This window comes from Micropterus salmoides, unplaced genomic scaffold (genome assembly GCF_014851395.1).
Source record: "Micropterus salmoides isolate LMB-PRFRI ecotype aquatic unplaced genomic scaffold, ASM1485139v1 Ms_hic_scaffold_3, whole genome shotgun sequence".
In the NCBI taxonomy this organism is placed as follows: domain Eukaryota; kingdom Metazoa; phylum Chordata; class Actinopteri; order Centrarchiformes; family Centrarchidae; genus Micropterus; species Micropterus salmoides.
In genome coordinates, this window is record NW_024042261.1 from 546,292 (window position 1) to 567,560 (window position 21,269).

Below are 21,269 nucleotides of genomic sequence, written 5' to 3' on the forward strand. Positions count from 1 at the left end.
TAGTACCTGCACGGTAATTGCCATACACATTTCTGACCTGCTCATCTTAATCATTCTGTAGATGCATTAACCTGAGAAAAAACATTATAATGTCTTCTCTCCAAGTCTCTGAAGTGCATACTGCAGTGCTGAAACACACAGCTAGAGACTCTATTGACATAATGAGCAGGTTTTAGCCTGGTTTGAGTGATGAATAATTAAATGAACTGTATATGTTTGTCATTTTACATCATGTCCTGACGGGTATGTGTATGGTGTGTCTCCAGGAGATGCTGAAGCTGTCCATCATTGACATGATCTTCACAGTGGCCAGCATCCTGCTCATTGACTTCATCAGAGGTTTGGTTGTTCGGTACCTGAGTGACTGCTGTTGCTGGGATTTAGAGAGCAAGTTTGTGAGTTGTACACAAGTTTTTATGTTTTAAAACTGTAAAAGGAGTTGCTTTGAGCAGCTGCCAGGCAACCAGTGAAGACTCTAGGAAGTTACTGTTCACGGCCAAGAAATAGTCCATCACAAAACTGCTGTAAAACATCATAGATGTATTGTGTTAATATATTAACGTATTAATCAGTGAGCTTAGAGGTGCTGGTAGGTTGTGGCCTTATAGACTATAGGCTATAGACTTATAGCAGAGGCTGACATGCAAGGTGTCACCCTGCTTATTCATCAGTGGTTCAGAGTGTTGCTCAAGGACTCTCACTCACACTTACTCCGGCACTCTCCGGAGGGGGGTTCAAGTTTCCACATCACACGTAATTTGCACATTAGACCATGATTGGCTTCCTGTGGGTATGTCCACGTGTTAAACTAAAATTTAAGATAAGCTCAGAGCAGATGAATGTGAAAACAGATTTCTATTGTCAAACTCTACACATACAGTGGTGTGAAGAAGTGTTTTCCCCCTCCCTGATTTCTTATTTGCATGTTTGTCACACTGAAATGTTTCAGATCATCAAACAAATTGAAATATTAGACAAAGATTACACAAGTAAACATAAAATGCAGTTTTTAAATGAAGGTTTTTATTATTAAGGGGGGTTAAAACATAAATCAGCTGTGGTTCATCTTTGGAAAGCTGAGTTCAATTTCTCTAGCCACACACAGGCCTACTGCCCTACCTGTTCTCAATCAAGAAATCATTTAAATAGGACCTGCCTGACAAAGTGAGGTAGACCAAAAGATCCTCAAAAGCTAGACATCATGCTGTGATCCAAAGAAATTCAGGAACAAATGAGAAACAGAGTAAATGGGATTTATCAGTCTGGAAAAGGTTAGAAAGCCATTTGTAAAGCTTTGGGACTCCAGCAAATCACAGTGAGAGCAATTATCCACAAATGGCGAAAACAAATGGTGAACCTTCCCAGGAGTGGCCGACCAAAATTACCCCAAGAGGGCAGCGATAACTCATCCAAGAGGTCACAAAAAAAACCCACAACACCATCCAAAGAACTGCAGGCTTCACTTGCCTCAATTAAGGTCAGTGTTCATGACTCCACCACCAGACACTGGACAAAAATGGCCTGCATGGCAGAGTTCCAAGACGAAAACCACAGCTGAGCAAAAAGAACATAAAGGCTCATCTCAGTTTTGCCAGAAAAGATCTTGATGATCCCCAAGATTTTTGTGAAAATACTTTGTAGACTCACAAGACAAAAGTTTAACTTTACCATTACATCTGGCGTAATAGTAGCACAGCATTTCAGAAATGGAACTTCATACCAACAGTAAAATATGGTGGTGGTAGTGTGATGATCTGAAACATTTCAGTTTGACAAACATGCAAAAAAGTAAGAAATCAGGAAGGGGGAAAACATTTTTTCACACCACTGTAAGACATAAAACATCCAAGTCAAGTAACAATAAGTAAAACAAATTTTCTTTGCAAATCATATTGACATAAGCCTCCAGTAAACCCCCCAGATCATTGAACCTTCATTTAACATCCAATGAATGAAAAACTAAAAGACATAACATCAAAACACCAGAGTAATGCTTTTTCTGTCTTTTCTCAGCCTGAATATGGAGAATTCAAAATAGCAGAGAATGTTTTGCATCTGATATATAACCAAGGAATGATCTGGTAAGTCTGAAGATTTGTCTAAAAACATAATTGACAGAAAATGAAATATTGAGAATTAATTCCACTGTATCACCTTGGCCTTGCCACTGGTTTGTGTAATAGAGGATCTAATTCAGAGTTAATAGTCTGAACAGTCTCCATGACCCCGTTTAAAGGACTGCGGCCCTTGATAATCTCTCGGTTACACTTCTGTAGCTGGCTCAACCGTATTTCCTCAACTCATTTCAGAAATGTCTTCTTGCAGCAATGAACATAATGAAGTGAGACCACTGAATGTAATGTCTTTAATATGGGGCAAGACCCCAGTGACTGTGTGTGTGTGTTACTGACTGTTCGCTTCCTTTCCTCAAGGATGGGAGCATTTTTCTCTCCTTGTCTTCCTGCCTTCAACGTGTTAAAGCTTATTGGTCTGATGTATCTGAGGAGCTGGGCTGTCCTCACCTGCAATGTTCCCCATCAGCAGGTGTTCCGAGCCTCCAGGTCTGACACACACACACACACACACACACACACACACACACACACACACACACACACACCCTATAATACTAATTACTGGTGACTGGACTGAAGTCTAGCAATGTAACAGTGATCCAGCTCTTATTATGTGTAATTGGGTGGTTTATTAAGTTTGCTGCATTTAAATAACCAAAATTACAAAAAAGAAGAAGATTTATAGCAATATAACACACTGCATGCCTGTGGCATTATTGCTTGATGTGTTTACTAGATTAAAACTAAGTAAGTGCATTTAGTCAAGTTCAAAAGTGAACTGTTCCTTGATCAGCAGTGTTTTTGGGTCAATACATGTCATGATGGAGGTGTCAGAATATATCAAAGGAAAATTCATGAATGTAGTAATTAACATGTACAAAACTATCTAAACATGTGGTTTGCTAATGGCACTAAATCCAAGTTTTTGTAGGAGTTACTGTAATATTTTGAGAATAAAACTATAATATAACTGTAATATTACGGGATGCACAGTAAACTGTGGAAAGCAGTCTGTCAGCTTTCGTATCAAATGAGGGATGTGAATGACCTAAAGCTATAGGTTTCACCAATAAGCAACTTCTTATCACAGATTTGTGGGTATTGAAATTATACTTGTAACACTATCACTTAATGCTCATAACATTATAACTATTCTTCTCAAAATAGCACTTTCTATATTTTATTTTTCCCAACAGTGGCTTTGATAATTTGTGGTACATAATATAATTCTAATAGCTTTAAAGGGAAAGAGCAAAGTCAGGCCTAATCTTACACACATGCACAGCAGATTATATATACTAACATCTCACACACACTCTCAGAACAAAAGGACACATCATTTTAAATCTATATATTTTCTCTGGGTCACATACTCTATCCCTAGTCACTCAGCTCTGCACAGTGTGTGCATGTGATCCTGCCTTTAATGAAGATGAAACTCTCTTTTTACACATTATCATGGTTTTCTAGCTTTTCATTTTCCAGCTCCGCTGTGACGGTGACACATCACTGTGTAGTTCTACAGTATGTATGCATCTTCCTACATATACTCACACACATACACAGGCCTAAGGCGGTCAGCCCACACTGATTTATGTAACAAAGCTGCCATTGCTTCTTTTGGTCCTTATCAGTCAATGCCAGATGTGGTGGAAAAATCCAGGCAGCCACACACACACACACACACACACACCCACACTCAGGCAGTCAGCGAGCTGAGAGAAGATTTCATGTTAGACATTAAATTGATTGATATTGACAAGTTTTAAAGAAGGCTTTTTTACGCCGATTTCTCATAATTATGGAGTGCTGAGACACTTGAATATATTTAATACTGTCAATATTTCTGTTGGTGATGGTATGGATTTTTCAAACATCACTGAAGTAGTTCCTGGCCTCAAAAAAGAAAAAGTAGCAACTAACTAATGAGAGAATTGTTTGCCAGGTGGCAATGGAAATGTAATTAGAAAACGTTTAACATGCAAAGCAAAAATGTATATCTCTCAAAATCAGGCACGGAGCTGAAGTAAGGGAGTGTTTAGCATAAAGACTGGATACAGTGAGCCTAGTGCTGAACACTACCAGTGACCCCTTCCACATTACACGTCATTTCATCCATTGTTGACCATGAGATTTGTCATTGTCAGATTTATATATCATTGAAATAAAAAAATTGTAAGTGATAAAATACCAGTGCACTGTGGAGTCCTCTTTCTTGCTGAAGCTGCTGAACAGGATATGTTGTTATCAGCTTAGTTGTTTTGGTTTAAAAATGGTTGAGTTCTGTCTCTTCTGGAGGCAATTGTCTGCACCTGGCCACGCAAAGGATTTGCTGTATACATTTAAAACTATATTTGAATTTCATGAATGTAATCCTAGTTGAAGGTGGATTGATTCTGGAGAAATCCAGTACCTTGACAAATAACATGATATAGAGAGAACAACAACAAAGAATAATGTTGTGGGTGAGGTGAGGGTCACTTTGTAAGTTTCCCATTTACAGAATGAAGACAAACGCTGGATTTATTTTCAGGACTGTGAGGAGATATTCACTGGATTAAAATTGCACACCCCGACTTTAATTCATACTCATACAGGAGCAGGTTTTTCAAAAACATAAGTCCATTCTATTTTATGTACAGTGGAGGTAAAGTCACATAAAGACATACGATTTCAGCTGTCTTTCTACAGGATGTTAATTAAGAAAAACAGTGGCCATATTGGGTTTCCACCTAATGAACAGAACGCAGTAGCCTGGGTGTTGAGGAACAGTGTCTGTAAAAAACTATTCACCAAGATGTTTTGTTCTTTTTAAACCTGCTCTTCCTCAACCTTTTCTTATTAAGAATTAAACTCATTTCACTGGGATGCTTGAATAGCTCTGAATGGGACTTCAGCAGCACGAATACCTGTGTAACTTATGTGGTTATGCACACTGGATTCCAGGTTTTCGTGGTTTGAGACATGTTTTAGTCTTACATCACTATACATAGTGGTACAATGCTATGGAGGTCAGTGAAGACAAATTTAGATAGGAGATAAGACAAATGCTCCATGTTCTTATATACAGCGGAGCTTATTTGAAGTAGATGAATGGGACAAACATGTTGACAGTAATCAAAATTTTCAACATGCAGATTGCTCTTACTGTGTTCATTTTAACACACCCATGTTCTGTTTGCATTGCTTTTTTTTAGATCAAACAATTTCTACCTTGCTATGCTGCTTTTCATGCTGTTTCTGTGTATGCTGCCCACCATCTTTGCCATAGTGAGATACAGACCGTCGCAGCACTGTGGACCATTCAGGTAAACGCTGTTTAGATGGCATACATTTTTTTGTTGTTTAAAGCAACACTTTGGCCAGAATTATATCAATTCCATCTGTTGTTGTCCAATATCCATTTATTTACTACGATGACAGGTGAGATTGTTTTTGACCCCTGCAGCTGCAGACTTTCAGAAATACACACCCATTTCTAGTCTTGTCTTTATTCTCTTGAGGACAGGTGTGGTTAGCCATATGAACACTCTTCCTGTAGCCCGTCAGTATATCACAGCCAAACAGGTTTTATTTAACCTAGCTTGGCACAAGCACTCCAGACAAACCTGCTTGTAGGGCTTCATCAAAAATCAAAACCTTCCAACACTTTTACACTTTGTCTCAAATTGCACACAGCATCCAAAATGTCCTGTCCTTGTGTGGTTGCCAGAGGTAAGTGTCCTAACTGAACTCAGACATATTGGACATTGTTGACTAGCTTGTTGGTTAATCTACAGGTTTATAAGGTGTTTATAAAACCCATTTGGATGATGATGGAGCTTATTCTCCCTGCTTTAAGCCTTTGTGCTAAGAAACCCAAGAGAAACTGATATGGATCCTGTCATTTTACTAAGACAGCAAATTAGAGTATATTCAAATGTTCAGAACATTCCATTAAGATTAGCCCATGTAACCACTTATAACATTCATCATTTTTATGTTATTTTATTTGTATTACATTTTAAAGGGATACTGCACATTGACATTAAACATCACTTTAAATGTGCCTGGGTTAGCCAAAATGCATATTTAAACAAACAATAAAACAGACAACGTGTAGTTCATAACAAGAGAAAGCAGGCAAAACATAAAGCAGCTGAACAGGACAAAAAGCTAAAAGGACTTAGGCAAGCAATGTGGAGAGCAGGAAAAGCACAATGCAAGCAATGAACCCAAAACAAATCCATGTTAAGTAGATAAATTGTGCAGGTAGTTAGATTACAAAATAAAATCACATTACATCAAAAGGAGACATAATTAAAACCATCAAGACAGTACTATGAGATTAAAGTGACACAACACACACAGAAAGCCTAGCAAATGAGGACAGACAAAACAAGCATGCAGAGACCAGGAGGTCTCTGGTTTTTTTATACACAAAGACATAGTATGAATCACTGTAACATACATATTCTATCAATGGAAGGGTCTGGACTACAGTTTAGAAAAGGTGTTTCTTACTTACAGTAAGTTACAATGTAGCTGCCTTTAGTTGATGCTGTCTCTCAGCTTGGATGTGGATGTAGGCTAAATGTGTTTTTGTTTGGCAGTCTGGGTTATGTCCACAAGTTGGTAGTAAGGGGGCTGCAGATGACAGGGATGTCCAGGAACAAAAGTTCAGTCCCTGCTGGATACTGCTGTGCAATAATTGGCAGTCACCAAATTTGAAGGAGGAGCAGCTACCTGCACCCCTAGGTGTGGTTGTGTTTATTTTGTTTCTGATTAAATGTGTTTTTCAGTGGCCAAGAGAAGATTTATGACATCATCTCTGAGACAGTGGCCAGTGACTTCCCCCTGTGGTTCAGTAAAGTGATGAGTTACATTACCAGCCCTGTCGTCGTGCTGCCTGCACTGCTTCTGCTGTTGTAAGACTGCACACACGCACACGCACACACACACACACACTCATATAACATGCCTTCTTGACTTGTGTCCCTGTGTGTTTCAGCATGCTGATATACTATCTCCAGGCCATTGCCAGATCCCTCAAATTCACGAACAACCAGCTGAGGATGCAGCTCCAGACTGTGCGTTTCTGAAGCAATATTTATTTTCAATTTGTATAGTTTCTAGGACTGAATTAAATTATGTAACTTCAAAATGTTAATTGACAAACCTTGAGTATTTAGAGATCTTTGTGGATGCAAAACACTAGGCAAAACTATACTGGATGGTTACAAATATCTTATTTTTTTTTAACATAAACACAAAATCTGATTTTTATTTTGAAGGATACCTTGAATTCAGTCATTAAAAAATGATGCCCAGGGTTTGTACTGAACGAACATTTTACAGTTAAAAAATAAATCAGTGCTCTTTGGTGGACCACCTATCAAACTAACTATGGCGACACTGTTTCAAAATTAATCAAAATTATTTGATTAGTCAATTGACAGAACATTATTCAGCAACAATTGCAACTGAATAATCATTTTCATTTTTTCATTTTAAGCAAACAATTCTAACATAATAATAAAAACTAATCTTACTAACCTTCGATCCATTCCACACTGAACATTATGATATGTGACGGTCTCAGTCTGTCTAAAAGTGGAATTGTCCTTTAATCTCTTTAGGAGCGGACTGAGGATAAGAAGAAAGTCTTCCAGATAGCTGCAGGTATCTCTGTTTTTTTTTTCAGGTCTCCTCTGTGTTTTTCATTATATCTAGTGTCGTGACCCTCACCCTGTGACATTTAACCCAACCTTAGCGAGACTGCAGGCTCCAGAGGCTGCAGTGGACAAAAAGCCAGATCAGCAGGACAGCGATATCACGAGCCAGGAGGCCTCCATCCACACTCCATCTCCCCGGCGGAATGGTAGCGTCACAAACTTTCAGTCTCCTGTTCGCCGCGGAACCAGCATCCGCACCATCGCCCAATCAGCTTCTCGCTCGGAACTGAACAGAGGAAGGATGGCTGGATCTGTCAGAAGTCCAACAGTAACCATACTACCCAAACCCAGGCTGGAGCATGGACCTAACAGGTCTCAGACACACTGACATGATAGATATAGGGCAAAAAGTATACATGTTGTCTGTTTGCATCAGTATCAGTGCTGGGGCTGAACAATTCAGTATCGGTGTCATTTATAAAAAATATTGCAAATTAACTGGTGTTTCACCAACACTGAGAAACATTTCGGCAGCAGAAAAACAAATCCATGGGTAAAAAGGTAATGTTATTTCCTGTTGCGAGAATCCAGTGGTCGAGATTGTAGACCGGGTGCAAACTACGGGGGAGCTCGGCTCCTCTTAACAAGTCTGTGGCTCCACTGATGGATCATGTGTAAATGATCATGATCAGAGAGGCTGCTGTCAGTTGACCAATCCTGTCAGAGTGTCGGGAGATTCAAATAATCAATGACATAATGCTGCTGTACCTGGTGCGTAAATGCGGACAGCGTCTTTCTTAATGGGGAGATTATTCATCCTATCTCATGTACATTTCCAGCTAAACTGAGTCTTATTATTGAACATTTTCTCTCTGCTCTCCTGCCATTCGCCAGTCTTGTGAAAGAGTTTTGTGTGCATGCTGTGCGGCCGACAACTGCTTGCGGTTCTATTTCAAGTACTATTTTAAAACAAAAAAATATTCTTTGTGTGGTATATGTATATTAATTTATTGGAAGAAAACAGGTAGGTCTATGTAATATCAGACGCTGAGCAACCCATATCGCCAAAATGACAAGATCCTTGTTTCGCTGTGAAGCTTTGACTGTGAGAATCAAAACATCGAATCTTCGACTATTTGGGGTCAGCCCTAGCATGGTCTACATTATTAAAGAAGATACATATGTACATAGACATATCTTGTTCATGCATTTAAAATAATGCAGTTGCTTGTTAAAATGGATTGGAAAAAGGAATGTATGGCTTTATACTTTAACATCAGTTAGTAAAAAAACAGTTTTAATTTTGATCCATTGTTTACTTTAAAGTTATATTAAAAATTGTGGCTCCTGTGAGTTTTGATGAAAAATGAATTGTTCAGCCCTAATTTGTACTTACTTTAGCATTAACCAGTGGACAGTTTTCTAAATGCTGTCTCAGTTTCTTTTCCATGACTAATATTCTGTGGGAAGCACTGTATACTTGTAAGTTATGTTTTGGCATGATAAGGGTAGAATCCAAACCTGCTGAATACTGGCTTTAAAAGACCATACCTGCATTTTTGCGTGTTTAAGACCATTTTTGTTCAAATAGCATATATATTATATCACTGCTAAGCATCAGAGTAAAGTTTTAGGTTTTTTGACATGCTTTTCAAGCTTCCATGTAGCCATTGGTTTTCATTAATTTCAGGACTTTTAATAGTCTTTGAAATCTGTTTAAGTAGCCATCACAGTGAGCATCATGCCTCCTTTAATTTTGTCAAAATAATGACACGATCATGTGGCAGTGCAGTGCAGACATTTCAAATCAGTCCATGCTTTTTGAAAGCATTATGCAATAACATACTAACGCTAATATTGCATAATTATTATCAATATGCTGATTCTTATGTGTTGTCCTTTCTCATAACAGGCCCCCACAATTTCTTGGTGGCCCTAGTGGGGCCTGCAGGTCCAAGTCCTACCACCACATGGCGTACAATCCCCCAGCTCACTATTCTGACAACATCCACTCTGACCCCCTGTACAGGAAGACCATACGCTCCATACGTCCTGTCGAGGCTACTGGGATCGTCACTGCACAGAGTTATGGTGGACGGCGTGGTCATACCACCCGCTATTTAATTGTGAATGAGCACGAGCCAAGGAAGAAGCTGGTGCGCTCAGCCACACGGATCCCACGCCATTACCTCATGGAGGAGCCTGCAGAGATCCTGGAGCTGTACCCACGCAACATCAAACGCTACACACCCCGCACCACTCACCACCAACCACATCCTCAACTGTCCCACCTATCACAGCAGCATCTGAGTGAAGAGGAGGAGGAGGAGGACCAGGGAAAAGGCAGGAGAAGGATGTCATTGGGGAAGGCTCATCGGCCCTGTTCCCTCTCTGACCTCCACCACCTAGCACACTTCTACATCGGTGACCGCGTAGAGAGCCATGCGTCCATGGCTAAAGACAGCCACACTGCTCGAGGAAGATATGGAGTGCAAGAAGATAATGAAGAGGAGGATGGTGAAGTAGAAATAGACTGGGGAGATTTAGAGTCACAGTCCCGGTCCCAGGCCAATGTGAAAGGAGCAGACCCTCTTCTTGTGCGAACCAGGCGTCACATTCATTCCCCAGGAAGACACTGTCAGTCCCCAGCCAGGACCAGGCACATGGAGTCTCATGTGAAGCCCAAGGCGAGACCAAAGCTGGAGACCCCTCTGACCGAGTCAGACTCCGCCTCCGTGGCCTCCAGCAGTGACCAGCAGAACAGCAGCACTGACCAGTACATTCAAGTCATCCACAACAAGGAGCGCTATCTCAAGTGTGATGCCAGGCGTGGAAAGCTGGCCAAAACATCCAAAACCAGTTTTGATTTAAATGTCAATGAGTCAAATGACCTGGTCTGCTCCAATGTATGACATCTTTACTAAAATTATCTTATCTGTTACGTATTCTGAATTTCTCAAAATATCATAGATAGGCTGTATATGCTACCAGGTGTTAAAGTGGTCATATTATTCATCATTTTATTTAGCAGTTGTACCAGAATAGGTTTGCATGGTTTAATTTTCAAAAAACACCATATTTTTGTCATACAACACATTCCTGCAACACCTCCTTTCACCCTGTGTTGAATGGTCCGTTTTAGCTACTGAGTGAAACATTTCACTTTTGCTGATCTTTGATGGGAGTTGCACATGCGCAGTACCTAGTTAAGGACTACTAGCCAGGTGCAAGGCGAGCATTGTGAAGCGTGTTACATAGTGATGCAGATAGGTTATGGAACTAAAGGCTGGACTTACTGTTTTTAGGCAGTTTAGGAGCAGTGTTTTCTGTGGGAGATGGTAGCTCTCTTTGGCTAGACTTTGGGCTTTTTCTTACTTTATAAACCTATTACATGCACAGAATAGGAAAGGGAAAAGCCAAAAGGCATAATATGACCTCTTTAACACAATGCATTGAAAGAGAGCATATTATTATAAATGCGATTTCTTTCTTCTGTACATATCAATTTGAAACAGCTATGTCAGATAATTAAATGGGATATTGTAGCAATGTGTAAAAAAATAAAACACACTACTTTAACTCTACTTGTGTAATACCAGCCATTAAAACATATACAGCTAACATAATTACTCTTGATTTCCATGCACACTTCACAATAAAATAGTTCTGACCTGGCCTCAATAAACACCATTACATCTGGAATGACATGACCACTACAATTCCCAACTTGCTTTGCAGCAACAAGCTATGATCCTGGCCGCAGGTGCGTGAAGCCAACCAGATTTTAAGAAAGAGTCGGGCACGTTTGCCTTCATAATAAAATATGTTTAAATAGTCGCTGAATCAATGTGTTGCTTTGCATAAACCAATAGTACAACACTTTATTAAACTTGTAAATGTTGTGCTAAATGCTATAAAAGCACATGGCAGATAGTCATAAATGATTAGGTTTGTATATAGTGATTATAGGGATTTATATAGGGATTTTGTTTTGAAAGCTGCAACCGGAAGTTATATTTTCTGGATATGTCACTTCTGCAAACGGTTCTCGTATTTCAGGGAAATCTTAAATTTTTAAACGCTTTAGCTGAGACAAATGTGGCCTGTCGCGCGGGAATAGGCCAAAACGATTTTACAGTTAACAGGAATTGTGGATGGTTTATTTCCACACACCTCGTATGCGCGAGCTAGCTGCTTGGTAAGGATGCGGGTTTTGTGTAGCAGGTTTCATTCATTTTGGCTAACGTTAGCTTTGTAGTGGCGGTCGACGCTCACCCGAGCAGGTTTTGGTCTATTTGCTAACGTTAAGCAACGTTGCATGTCGTGGCTGCACCTGCGTTACATAGTCCAGGTACAGTGTGACTTTGAGTTTCTGTTGAACTGAGAGAAAAAAAGCATCGTGTGTCGGTCACGGAGCCGCTGGACCGTCAGCTAACGTTAGTCTACAAAGTGAATTGGGTTAGCAAGGTAACGTTAACTTTTACTATTATGGATTACGAACATAAAGCGAAGGCGGTGGCTGACTGCTTGCTGGGCTACAAGAGGGATGAGTCCGGGTGGAAAGTCTGCAAGAAATCGGTAAACATATGCTGTTATTATTGTCTGATATATATGATACACCCACTTGCCCTGATACATGCTGTTCTCTGGAATAACGCTAGAGAACCAACGGGTACATTCATAAATGTGTCACTTCATGTGGCCTTGCCAGGTGTCTTGTGAACTTTTTTACGAAACTTGAGGCTGGGCTTTTTAGTAGCATGCACCAAGCGAGTGTTGTTGTTCCTTACTGTACTGAAATTCACCATCTCAGTTCAATATATCCTCCTGCTTCAGCACGTCTGTCAGAACCCAGTCACCCACACATTCTAATTAAGACCAACACTGAACTAAAATGCTTCATTGGCTGAACAGTTGGGTCCAGTTAAGGGCCAACTTGTGCCAACGATGCTAGACACACTGTGAGAGCCATGGTCAAGGCTCAGTCACTGGTGCTCAGTGATGGCTGACCTGAGAGTGAACTTTCTGTCACAGTCACTCCTTAAGTAAGAAATGCATTATGCCATTTTTAATGTAGAGGGCGGCAACTAATCATTATTTTCATTATCGATAAATCTGCTGATTATTTTCAGGATTAATCGTGTAGTTCAGGGTTTTTTCAAAGTCTGGGACTGGTGGTTGGTTAGTTTTGCTCAAGTCCCAGATGCCTAAAGCGTCATGATTTGATTTGATGCCATAGTCACTCAACAGTTACAGATGACCTAATATTGCTGTTTGACATAACTTCAGACACTATACATAAAGGTATCTCCTAAGACATCTATTGTTTCTGACTGGCAAAGTGGGAACAAATTTGCTCAAACTACTGTGTGTCTGAATTATCTCTTTAACCAAATCTCACACCTTTAGGATATTCTCTTCGATCTCCTTTTAAAAAGTAATGTAATATTTCTTTCACTGAGCACCCCTGGAACAGCTTCCCACTTTTGAAAACCTCTGGTTTAGTCTAAAAAATGTCAAAACAAATTGTAAAAAATTCTCAGCACGATTGACCAGAGCCCACAGTGTTGTCTTCAAATTGCTTCTTTTGTCCAACCAACAGTCCAAACTCCACAGACCCCTATTTTGCTATCATAAATAACAAAGAAAAGCAGCAAATCCTTTTAATTTATGAAGCAGGAAACCAGCATTGACATTTTTGCTTGAAAAATTACCGAAACGATTACTGATTACAAAAATAGCTATTATCTTTATTTCGTCCGACTAATCGTTGCAGCTCTGAGTCTCAGAGGGAACAGCATGTACCAGGCCCTTCATTACACAGGTTAATGTTGCTCACTGTAAATCCACTGTTTTCTTTGGCAGAATGACGTGATTGTGTCTTGGCGTCCCTCGTCTGAGTTCCCTGGGAATGTGTGAGAGAAGCTCAACTTTTTCTTTCTCATCTAGTTTTGATTTAATCAACAGTTGAACACCGATGAAACCGTAGATAGTTAAGAAGACTTTTTGCTCTTGTGCAGGTGTTCATTTTACTTTATGTGTCCCATGGGTAGATTAGTTTTTCAGTGGACAAGTTGTCCTCAGGGTGAACACAGAGATAAAGATAACAGTCAGGGCTTGTGCCTTCAATTGACCATATGTTTATTATATTATGCTGCCTGTCCTGCATGATAACTAAAACTGCATTGATAAAAATTAAAAGCCATTTCCCAGCGAGATATCCCTCAGGGAATAATCTTGTGGTAAAGGTGGTTTGTTGTGAATGTATCACAGATGCTACTTTATCTTTTACATATTATTGTAAGAGCTGCTACCACCAGGTACTGTTATCTATTTTGTGTAACTTTCCGATGCCTTGTCTTGAACAAGTCTTCTACAGTGAATTTTGGCCAGAACACATTAGGCAACACCATGAACACTGAGTACACGGCAGTAGAATTAGACTTTTATTTATGCCTCATCATTTTTTAAAGAAATATATTATGTGTTATTATGTTTAAGGAAGGTGTGGACTAGAACTCGACCAACTGGTATTAGAAATTAGCCATGTTTTCATTTTTTTTTCAAGGCTGGAAAAATGCAGAGCAGAAGAAATGTACTGTTTATTTGTTAAATCATTAGCCTGTGCATGAATGTATGACTCTAATTCACAGCAGCCATGCTTTGAGAATGTACTGTCCTGACTGTCATCTGACTTCCTCTGCAGTTATAAGGGGGACGGGGTTGTGAGCGGCAGCCCGGAGAAAGTGTGGGAGTGTCTGAAACCAGTACCCAACGGGCTCAGAGTCAAGTGGGACAACAATGTCAAAAAGTTTGAGCTTTTGGAACAAATCACAGAGGTGTGTTACTAATGTCCTTTTCTGATCACAGGATGTTTTGTCATGATCTTTCTGTATTAGTTAACAGTTTCACTTCATACAGTTGTCAAATTTCTTTTGATTTTCATTAAAGAATTATTTTTAAAGGTGCACTAGGTCTCTTATCATATTGGTGGCGAACACATTGCAGCAACGCTGTTTGGAAACTGCAACTTTTGAACTGCAATACCATAAATCTAGTGAGTTTGTGTCAATAAACGGCATACATGACTCATGGTTCAATAATCCAACCTTTGTTGCCAGTTACCCTTCCCAACCCACTAAATCTGAGCAAGTAGAACAAATCCACATACATGTTTTAAAATGAAAACCTTGCCTCGTGCAGCTTTAAATGCGTACATTGTGATATCCATTTTTGCTTGTGCTTTGTTTAAGTACATTCCCTTGTCTCCCACTCTTGTGCAGGACATCTCTATCTGCCGAACAGTCACTCCCTCAGCAGCTATGGGTATCATAGCTCCACGAGACTTTGTAGATGTTATTTTAGTTAAACAATACGAAGATGGCACCATTTCATCAAATGGTGCGTAACGACTCATTCTTGTCTCCTCTGCTTCCTGTACTTGTTTCTTTTGTACTTTTTCAGATTCATTGTGCCCTGCAGAAGGGGCTGGTTGGTTTACTTGTAGGATTGATTTGGATGCAAGGCTCTTTCAGATTTTAGTATGCTGAAGGAACACTACAAGTCTAAACAGATTGAAGGGATAGTTGGGGATTTTTTTATTACCTGTTGTAGATGGCCCAGTTCAGAGAAGCAGAGAGTTGTACCGGCACTGAAGCTAAGCAATGTGTGGACAGGGTCAGCAGCTAATGTGTTTTAGCCACTTAAAGAAGGCCCACTGAAAGACATCAATATCAGGACAAATGTACGCCATGTGTTTAATAATTTCAGCGCTTACCTTGCTGTCAGACAGGCATTTCCTTTGGAACTACATTATCTGAATGGAAGAGATTCCCACGCATAAGTGTAACTTGGCTGAGAACACTCAACATGCAGTATTGGGACAACTCCATGTTTGCAGTGATCACTTGTCTGAAGAGGATTATGTACAACCTCGGCCAAACAAGCTGGATACGAAGATCTATGGTTGAGAAAATGTAGTTCCAAAGGAAATGGCTGTACAGCAGGTAAAGCACCAAAAATATTGTAAATATAGGATACAATTGAACTGATTTTTTTTTTTCAGGGGTCCTTCTTTAGGTGGCTAAAACACGTTGCTGCTGACCCTGTCCACAGCAGCACGTTGAACAACTCAGCTCAATTCGGCTCTTATTTTTGGAGGTTTGGCCATCAGTTCTATTGGTTATGATAACTCACCAAAGAAGCAGTTTATCATAATTCTTAGATATGTAAAGAAGTGAAAGGGAACAAAGGACAAACAGTGAAATAAATAGAGAATAATCTCGGCTTTAATGAGGTGGTATTATGCTTTTTCATGTGCAACTCCCAACAAAGATCATTTAGAGACAAGATGTATCACTCCATAGCTAAAACGAAGCCTTCAACACAGGGTGAAAAGAGGAGCTGTAGCAATGTGCAGTATGGTATTTTTTGAAAATGAAACCATATAAACCTGTTCTGGTACAACCCCTAAATAGGATTTTGAACCTGAAAATGAGCAGAATACCACCTCTGTAACTGCTCATATTATCTCAGATATTTCAGGGTCAAAAAGCAATTCAGACCTAGCAGTGATGATTTGTAGCCCTCCAAAGCATTAAAACTTAACATACAATAGTGCATGAATTGGAGCTGTAGAAATATGTCTACATATACTTGAACAGAACTGATCAAGGCAATATTGTACAGTAACTGTGAATAAGGTGATATCCACTCATCTACTTTTTTCTGTAAAGCTTGACAATTATTAACCTCTGGATCACATTTTATGATCTGATTCTTCAGTAACATACCTGATGAGCTGTATATAAACATCCCTCACAGTTTACAGACCCACTTCCTGGTAGGAAAGTGGTTTATATGATCTGCATAACCTGTTGGCTTGTTTCCAACCTGAATGTCCGTGTTTCTTGCTCCATTGGACTTTGTTGCTGTGAACTGATAGAAATGATGGGCAAAACGATGGAAAGCCACAACCAGATTACCAGATGCATCTGCACAAGCCAAGCTATTTCATTGAAATGAAAACCTGTAGGCTCTCGGTTTAGTTCCTGAGCTCCCATGGTTGAGAGCCACATATATTGTTGACACACATGAATGCGTGTGATGTTGTTTTTTTTGTCATGTCAAACAGCCACCAATGTGAGTCACCTGGGCTGTCCTCCCCAGTCTGGCTACGTGAGAGGATTCAACCATCCGTGTGGTTGCATATGTGTTCCCATCTCAGGGTGAGTACGCTAACACACACCAAGCAAGTACACTTTGTGTGTAGAGGATATGCTGAGTTCAGGTCATCTTCACCGTACTGTTTGTGCTTCTCTTTTTTTGTTTTACATTTCCAGAGAGCCCAACAAAACCCAGGTGTTCAGTTTCTTCCAGACAGACCTAGGTGGCTTACTCCCTCGCTCCGTGGTCGACTCGTTCTTCCCCTCCAGCATGGCTGAGTTCTACAGCAACCTGGCCAAGGCCGTCAAATCCCTCAAGGACCTTTGACAGCAAAAGATCTGCCTTCAAACCTGAGGTCTACTGACTGGTCAGGCCAAATGCTCATTCCATTTTAAACAGTCCAAACCCAGCAACAATCAAACGGCCCCATATTTAAAATAGATCTAATCCACCATTTATTTTTAATGTGCATTCCTTTATTCCTGTGTTACTGCAGGAGGAATCAGTAAATCCCTGATTTGAAAGCAGCTGACATATTGAAAAGTCCCCAAATAAGAACATGGGCTTACATCTGACAAAACTTGTATCTTAAACTCCATTTTGTTTTCCTATTCCATTTCATTTACATAGCGCCAATTCACAACAGAAGTTATCTCATTGCACTTTTCATAGAGCAAGTCTAGACCATATTCTTCTTTTTAATATGCCAGTCTCTTTAAACCCCCATCTGTGGGACATTTGTTTCCTCCAATCTTTAGGATGAAAATACAAATCTATATTTGTACATGTGCAGTACAGAATATCTTTTAATGTAATTGCATACTTCAGTGTGTACAGTAAACATGCATGTTGCATGGACCTTATTTACCCTATGCTGGAATACTGACTCATACCTCATATTTAGTTGTTTGTGTTGTACTTGAAATGCCATAGTTTTGCTCATCTCCACTTGTCTCTGAGCCGTGAATATCTGCCTCTTTTATCAGCTACACTGAAGCACAGGTGGGATGGCGTACAGCGGTGGCCTTTTTAAACAAAGGCAGCTTCTTTTTTCTCGGATTATTCTTTCTAAAAGACTGCCTTCTGAATAGGACATGTTTAGTGCTGCTTTAGTTTCTAAAGTACATTTCCCTGTCTTTTTCTTCATATACAGTCCCTGTAAAATCCTCATGTTTTAAGATTAGAACCAAACCAGCTGCCTGCAGTTGGTCTCCCAAGTTCAGCGTAGTCTAATTAGATTTGAGCTAGCTTCTCAAAACTTGGCTGCAATGGCTTTTCTCACTGACTGAACTCACAAAGCTGGTCACAAGCTAACGATGGATTTTCCAGTCCAGCTACCAGACCTTTCATAATGAAAGGGATGTGATGTAACATTAAACATCCCATGTAACATCCAAATGTGTCAATCACATACTTTAAGATACAATAAACATACATAAGCCAAATGTAACCTGACAAAGCTAGAGAGCTTTACTAGATAGTGTAAAGGGGACACTGTTAAACTGTAAAAGATGCAAAAATGCCTCATGAGGTGTGTCAATGTAATATGTGTCTGCAATATGAGAACACCTGAGTAAGGATCTGACTACTTCCTCCACCACTGCCTTTGTAATGAAAGCCAGATTGAAGTCTCCTCTGTAAATACTAGTTTTGTTTCCTGAGAGAGGTCCTATTCAAAGCAGAGACAAGAAAGAAAATCAAAGGACATGGAAAAGCACGAGACTAAAACATTATGACTCTAAAAAAAGATCCTCATCCTGTACACCTTTAAGAAATTATTTTCAATTTTTTCTTTATTTTTATGCTGTGGCTGAATAACAAAAGATTACACTCACCCTTGTTACTTAATAACAAATCAAATGTTCACTGGCTTATTGAGCTGTAGCCTCACTTAGAAATGAAGCACACGCCTGTTTTCTCTGTTGCTTGGAACAGCCACTATTCTGCTTTTAATCAGAAGGTATTGGCTTGGGATAGAAGCTGTATGCGCGCTCCCGAGCCTCGCTCCGACTACAACAACACAGCTAACGACACTAACGCCACAAAACAACCGGCCCCCAGCAAAACACAGACTCCAACACAAACGCCACGTAAGGATAAAAACAACCAGAAAGGTTTATATGATGAAGCCTGTCAGACCAAAGAGAATCAGATGATGTCAAGTAAAAACACAGTTTCACAAAACATCAGAAAGGCTGGAGTCACAAGAGAGTAACGTCAGCTCGCCGGCTAATGCCCAGCAGTTGCTAAAGTTATGTGGTGTAAGATATAATATGTAACGTTATTTCTTTCCACATTACTTTACCTGCTAACGCGATTCATATTACCATCCTGTGTCCCACCAGTGTTATGTCAAAGTTTTTATTTAAGCCTGCAAGAAAGGATGTAACACTACAAAGCAAATGTGGAGCGATTTCTTTATACTAGCCTTGATGCAAGGCAGGAGCAGCCAGCTACTTTAGTACGGATCTACTGCTGATTGCTTCATAACGTTCAATTTAGATTTATTGTGTTTTTACTGATACTCAGGTACACAGCTTCTCTTCTTGCGTGACCCCATAATATCCAATGATGCGACATAACTGGACGATAACAACACAGAGGAAGACCCATCCACTACAGTAACGTTACTTACTGCGGTCTAACAGTTATAAAGTGAGGCAACAATTTAATTTATAATATTCAGCCCAGCTCACTAACCGTTTCATTATCATCCAATACATTTAGCTGTGCTCACAGTGCTGAGCCTCCGGAGAAAGACACACATATAGTAAAGTTAGTTACTGAAAAGCAGCAGGCGGGCTAATGACACATCACGTTGGCAAAATACAGTAAATGTAACATTATCATGTAACAAGCATGGATTACTTCAACCTGCAGCTGATAAAAATATTACTGTAACGCTGCAGTGGGAGTTTACCTGAGTTTCCAGCATGTTGTGTGAAGCTGTCTCCCTGTCTGTCTATAGCTGCTCTCACACTGCCACACTCATACGGCCCTAAAAATAGATCTGTGCGGAGTACAACCGACCATAATCTTCCACCATGCCTCAATTTTTAGGTGAGGTTACAACCTGGTCACATATAGTAAAGAAAAATGATTTAAATATATATAAATTCCTTTTTAAAACTCCACAGTGTCCCTTTTTACAGTTGTGTTGCTGACCTAGCCGGTTACAGCTCAAAGTGACGCGGCAGTCTTAAAATATGTTGAAAAGGTATTGAATCTTACTTCAGTATTCCTCTATATACCCTGGCACAGTACGCGCAGTATTTGTCCAGGCCACCTCACTGTCTACACAGTGTAGACAATGAGAGTTCTGCATGAGGAAAAATAAATGTACTTGTGGAACGTGAAGTGGACATTAGTGACAGTATGTCCACTTGTCCAGATTAGGGCAGTCTTTAATTCTTATTTAGCACTTGAAGACATCCACATCCACACTGACCATTGGCTTTATGTATCTCATGTGTTGTTTTTAATGCAAGACTAATTTTCAGGTTAGAGAGATGGGGTGAACAGCTTCACTCCGCTGCACCTTCACACGAAAAAACCTATAGCACTTGAAAGAAAAAAATGTCTGTATTTAATAACTGAACAATTTCAAAGTCGCTACTGTATTATATTTACATAAATATTATTCACAAAATATATAAATGTAAGTTATTCCACAACTGCCAGAATCTTATTCAGATATTCACACACACACAGTAATACTTTACTCGTATTAATCTTGCAGCTGACATTGGTCAAGGGAATGAGAAGACACTACAGCTGAGTGGTTTGAAAGACACTATTTAAGCCTTCCCTTCATTAAGGCTGAAGTCTTACTGAATAAATTGGATTAATATATTGCTTGAACATGTTAAGAGTGTATAAAGAAATCCCTCAGTATGAAATGAATGGATAAAGAAGAGTTTTCTGAGTCAGGGAAAGCTGGATGAAAGATGTGTAGTACACTGTCGACATACCCACTTTCTTTAGAGCCTGGACATGTGACATGTTTAAACTAGTATTTTTTAGGAGTATCAAGATTCCTTTTAAAAATGTTTTGGCGCTTTACCTGTAACATTTTTACCTCACAGTGAAAGAAAAATTACTTACATTCCATCATTTCCCAGTCATGTGTGCTTGAGATGTTATTGTTTACATGTGGATCTAAAGGTGATTTGTGTGTGTCTGTATTGTTTAAATAAAGCAGGCATTTTTTATGTGAAATTGTTTCAATGTACATGCAAGTATCTGCTAAAGTGAAAGAAACACCCATTTACATGAGGAATACAAAGTGAATGGAAATCAGAGAAGCACAAATTCCTGACATTCAAAGTGAATCAACACTGATCACCTTTTTGGCTCAAGACCCCTGGCCTGTACT

At 39.7% G+C, this 21,269-nt stretch overlaps 2 protein-coding genes across 2 annotated transcripts in view; both read left to right on the top strand.

Moving 5' to 3' along the window:
• LOC119882406 (transmembrane channel-like protein 3) overlaps nt 1–11,249 on the top strand; it is a 41,993-nt gene extending 30,744 nt beyond the window's left edge. Inside the window, exons 14-22 of the mRNA XM_038692428.1 lie at nt 267–395; nt 2,014–2,081; nt 2,433–2,561; nt 5,273–5,383; nt 6,857–6,982; nt 7,066–7,144; nt 7,694–7,736; nt 7,828–8,101; nt 9,642–11,249. Coding sequence (XP_038548356.1) covers nt 267–395; nt 2,014–2,081; nt 2,433–2,561; nt 5,273–5,383; nt 6,857–6,982; nt 7,066–7,144; nt 7,694–7,736; nt 7,828–8,101; nt 9,642–10,641 — 1,959 coding nt within the window. The 3' untranslated portion in view covers nt 10,642–11,249. The remainder of the gene's footprint in view (nt 1–266; nt 396–2,013; nt 2,082–2,432; nt 2,562–5,272; nt 5,384–6,856; nt 6,983–7,065; nt 7,145–7,693; nt 7,737–7,827; nt 8,102–9,641) is intronic.
• A 525-nt stretch (nt 11,250–11,774) lies between these two features.
• stard5 (StAR-related lipid transfer (START) domain containing 5) lies at nt 11,775–21,107 on the top strand. Its single transcript, XM_038692262.1, has 6 exons — nt 11,775–12,307; nt 13,595–13,644; nt 14,436–14,568; nt 15,013–15,130; nt 16,863–16,956; nt 17,071–21,107. The coding sequence occupies exons 1-6, from the start codon at nt 12,218–12,220 to the stop codon at nt 17,219–17,221; spliced, it is 636 nt and encodes a 211-aa protein (XP_038548190.1). The 5' UTR covers nt 11,775–12,217; the 3' UTR covers nt 17,222–21,107.
• Nucleotides 21,108–21,269: the final 162 nt, after the last annotated feature.

Coding starts and splice junctions, on each gene's coding strand:
- stard5 (XM_038692262.1), top strand. CDS start 12,218: ATGGATTACGAACATAAAGCGAAGGCGGTGGCTGACTGCTTGCTGGGC. Junction 13,645..14,435: donor TCTGAGTTCCCTGGGAATGT/GTGAGAGAAGCT, acceptor CTTCCTCTGCAG/TTATAAGGGGGACGGGGTTG. Junction 15,131..16,862: donor TGGCACCATTTCATCAAATG/GTGCGTAACGAC, acceptor CATGTCAAACAG/CCACCAATGTGAGTCACCTG.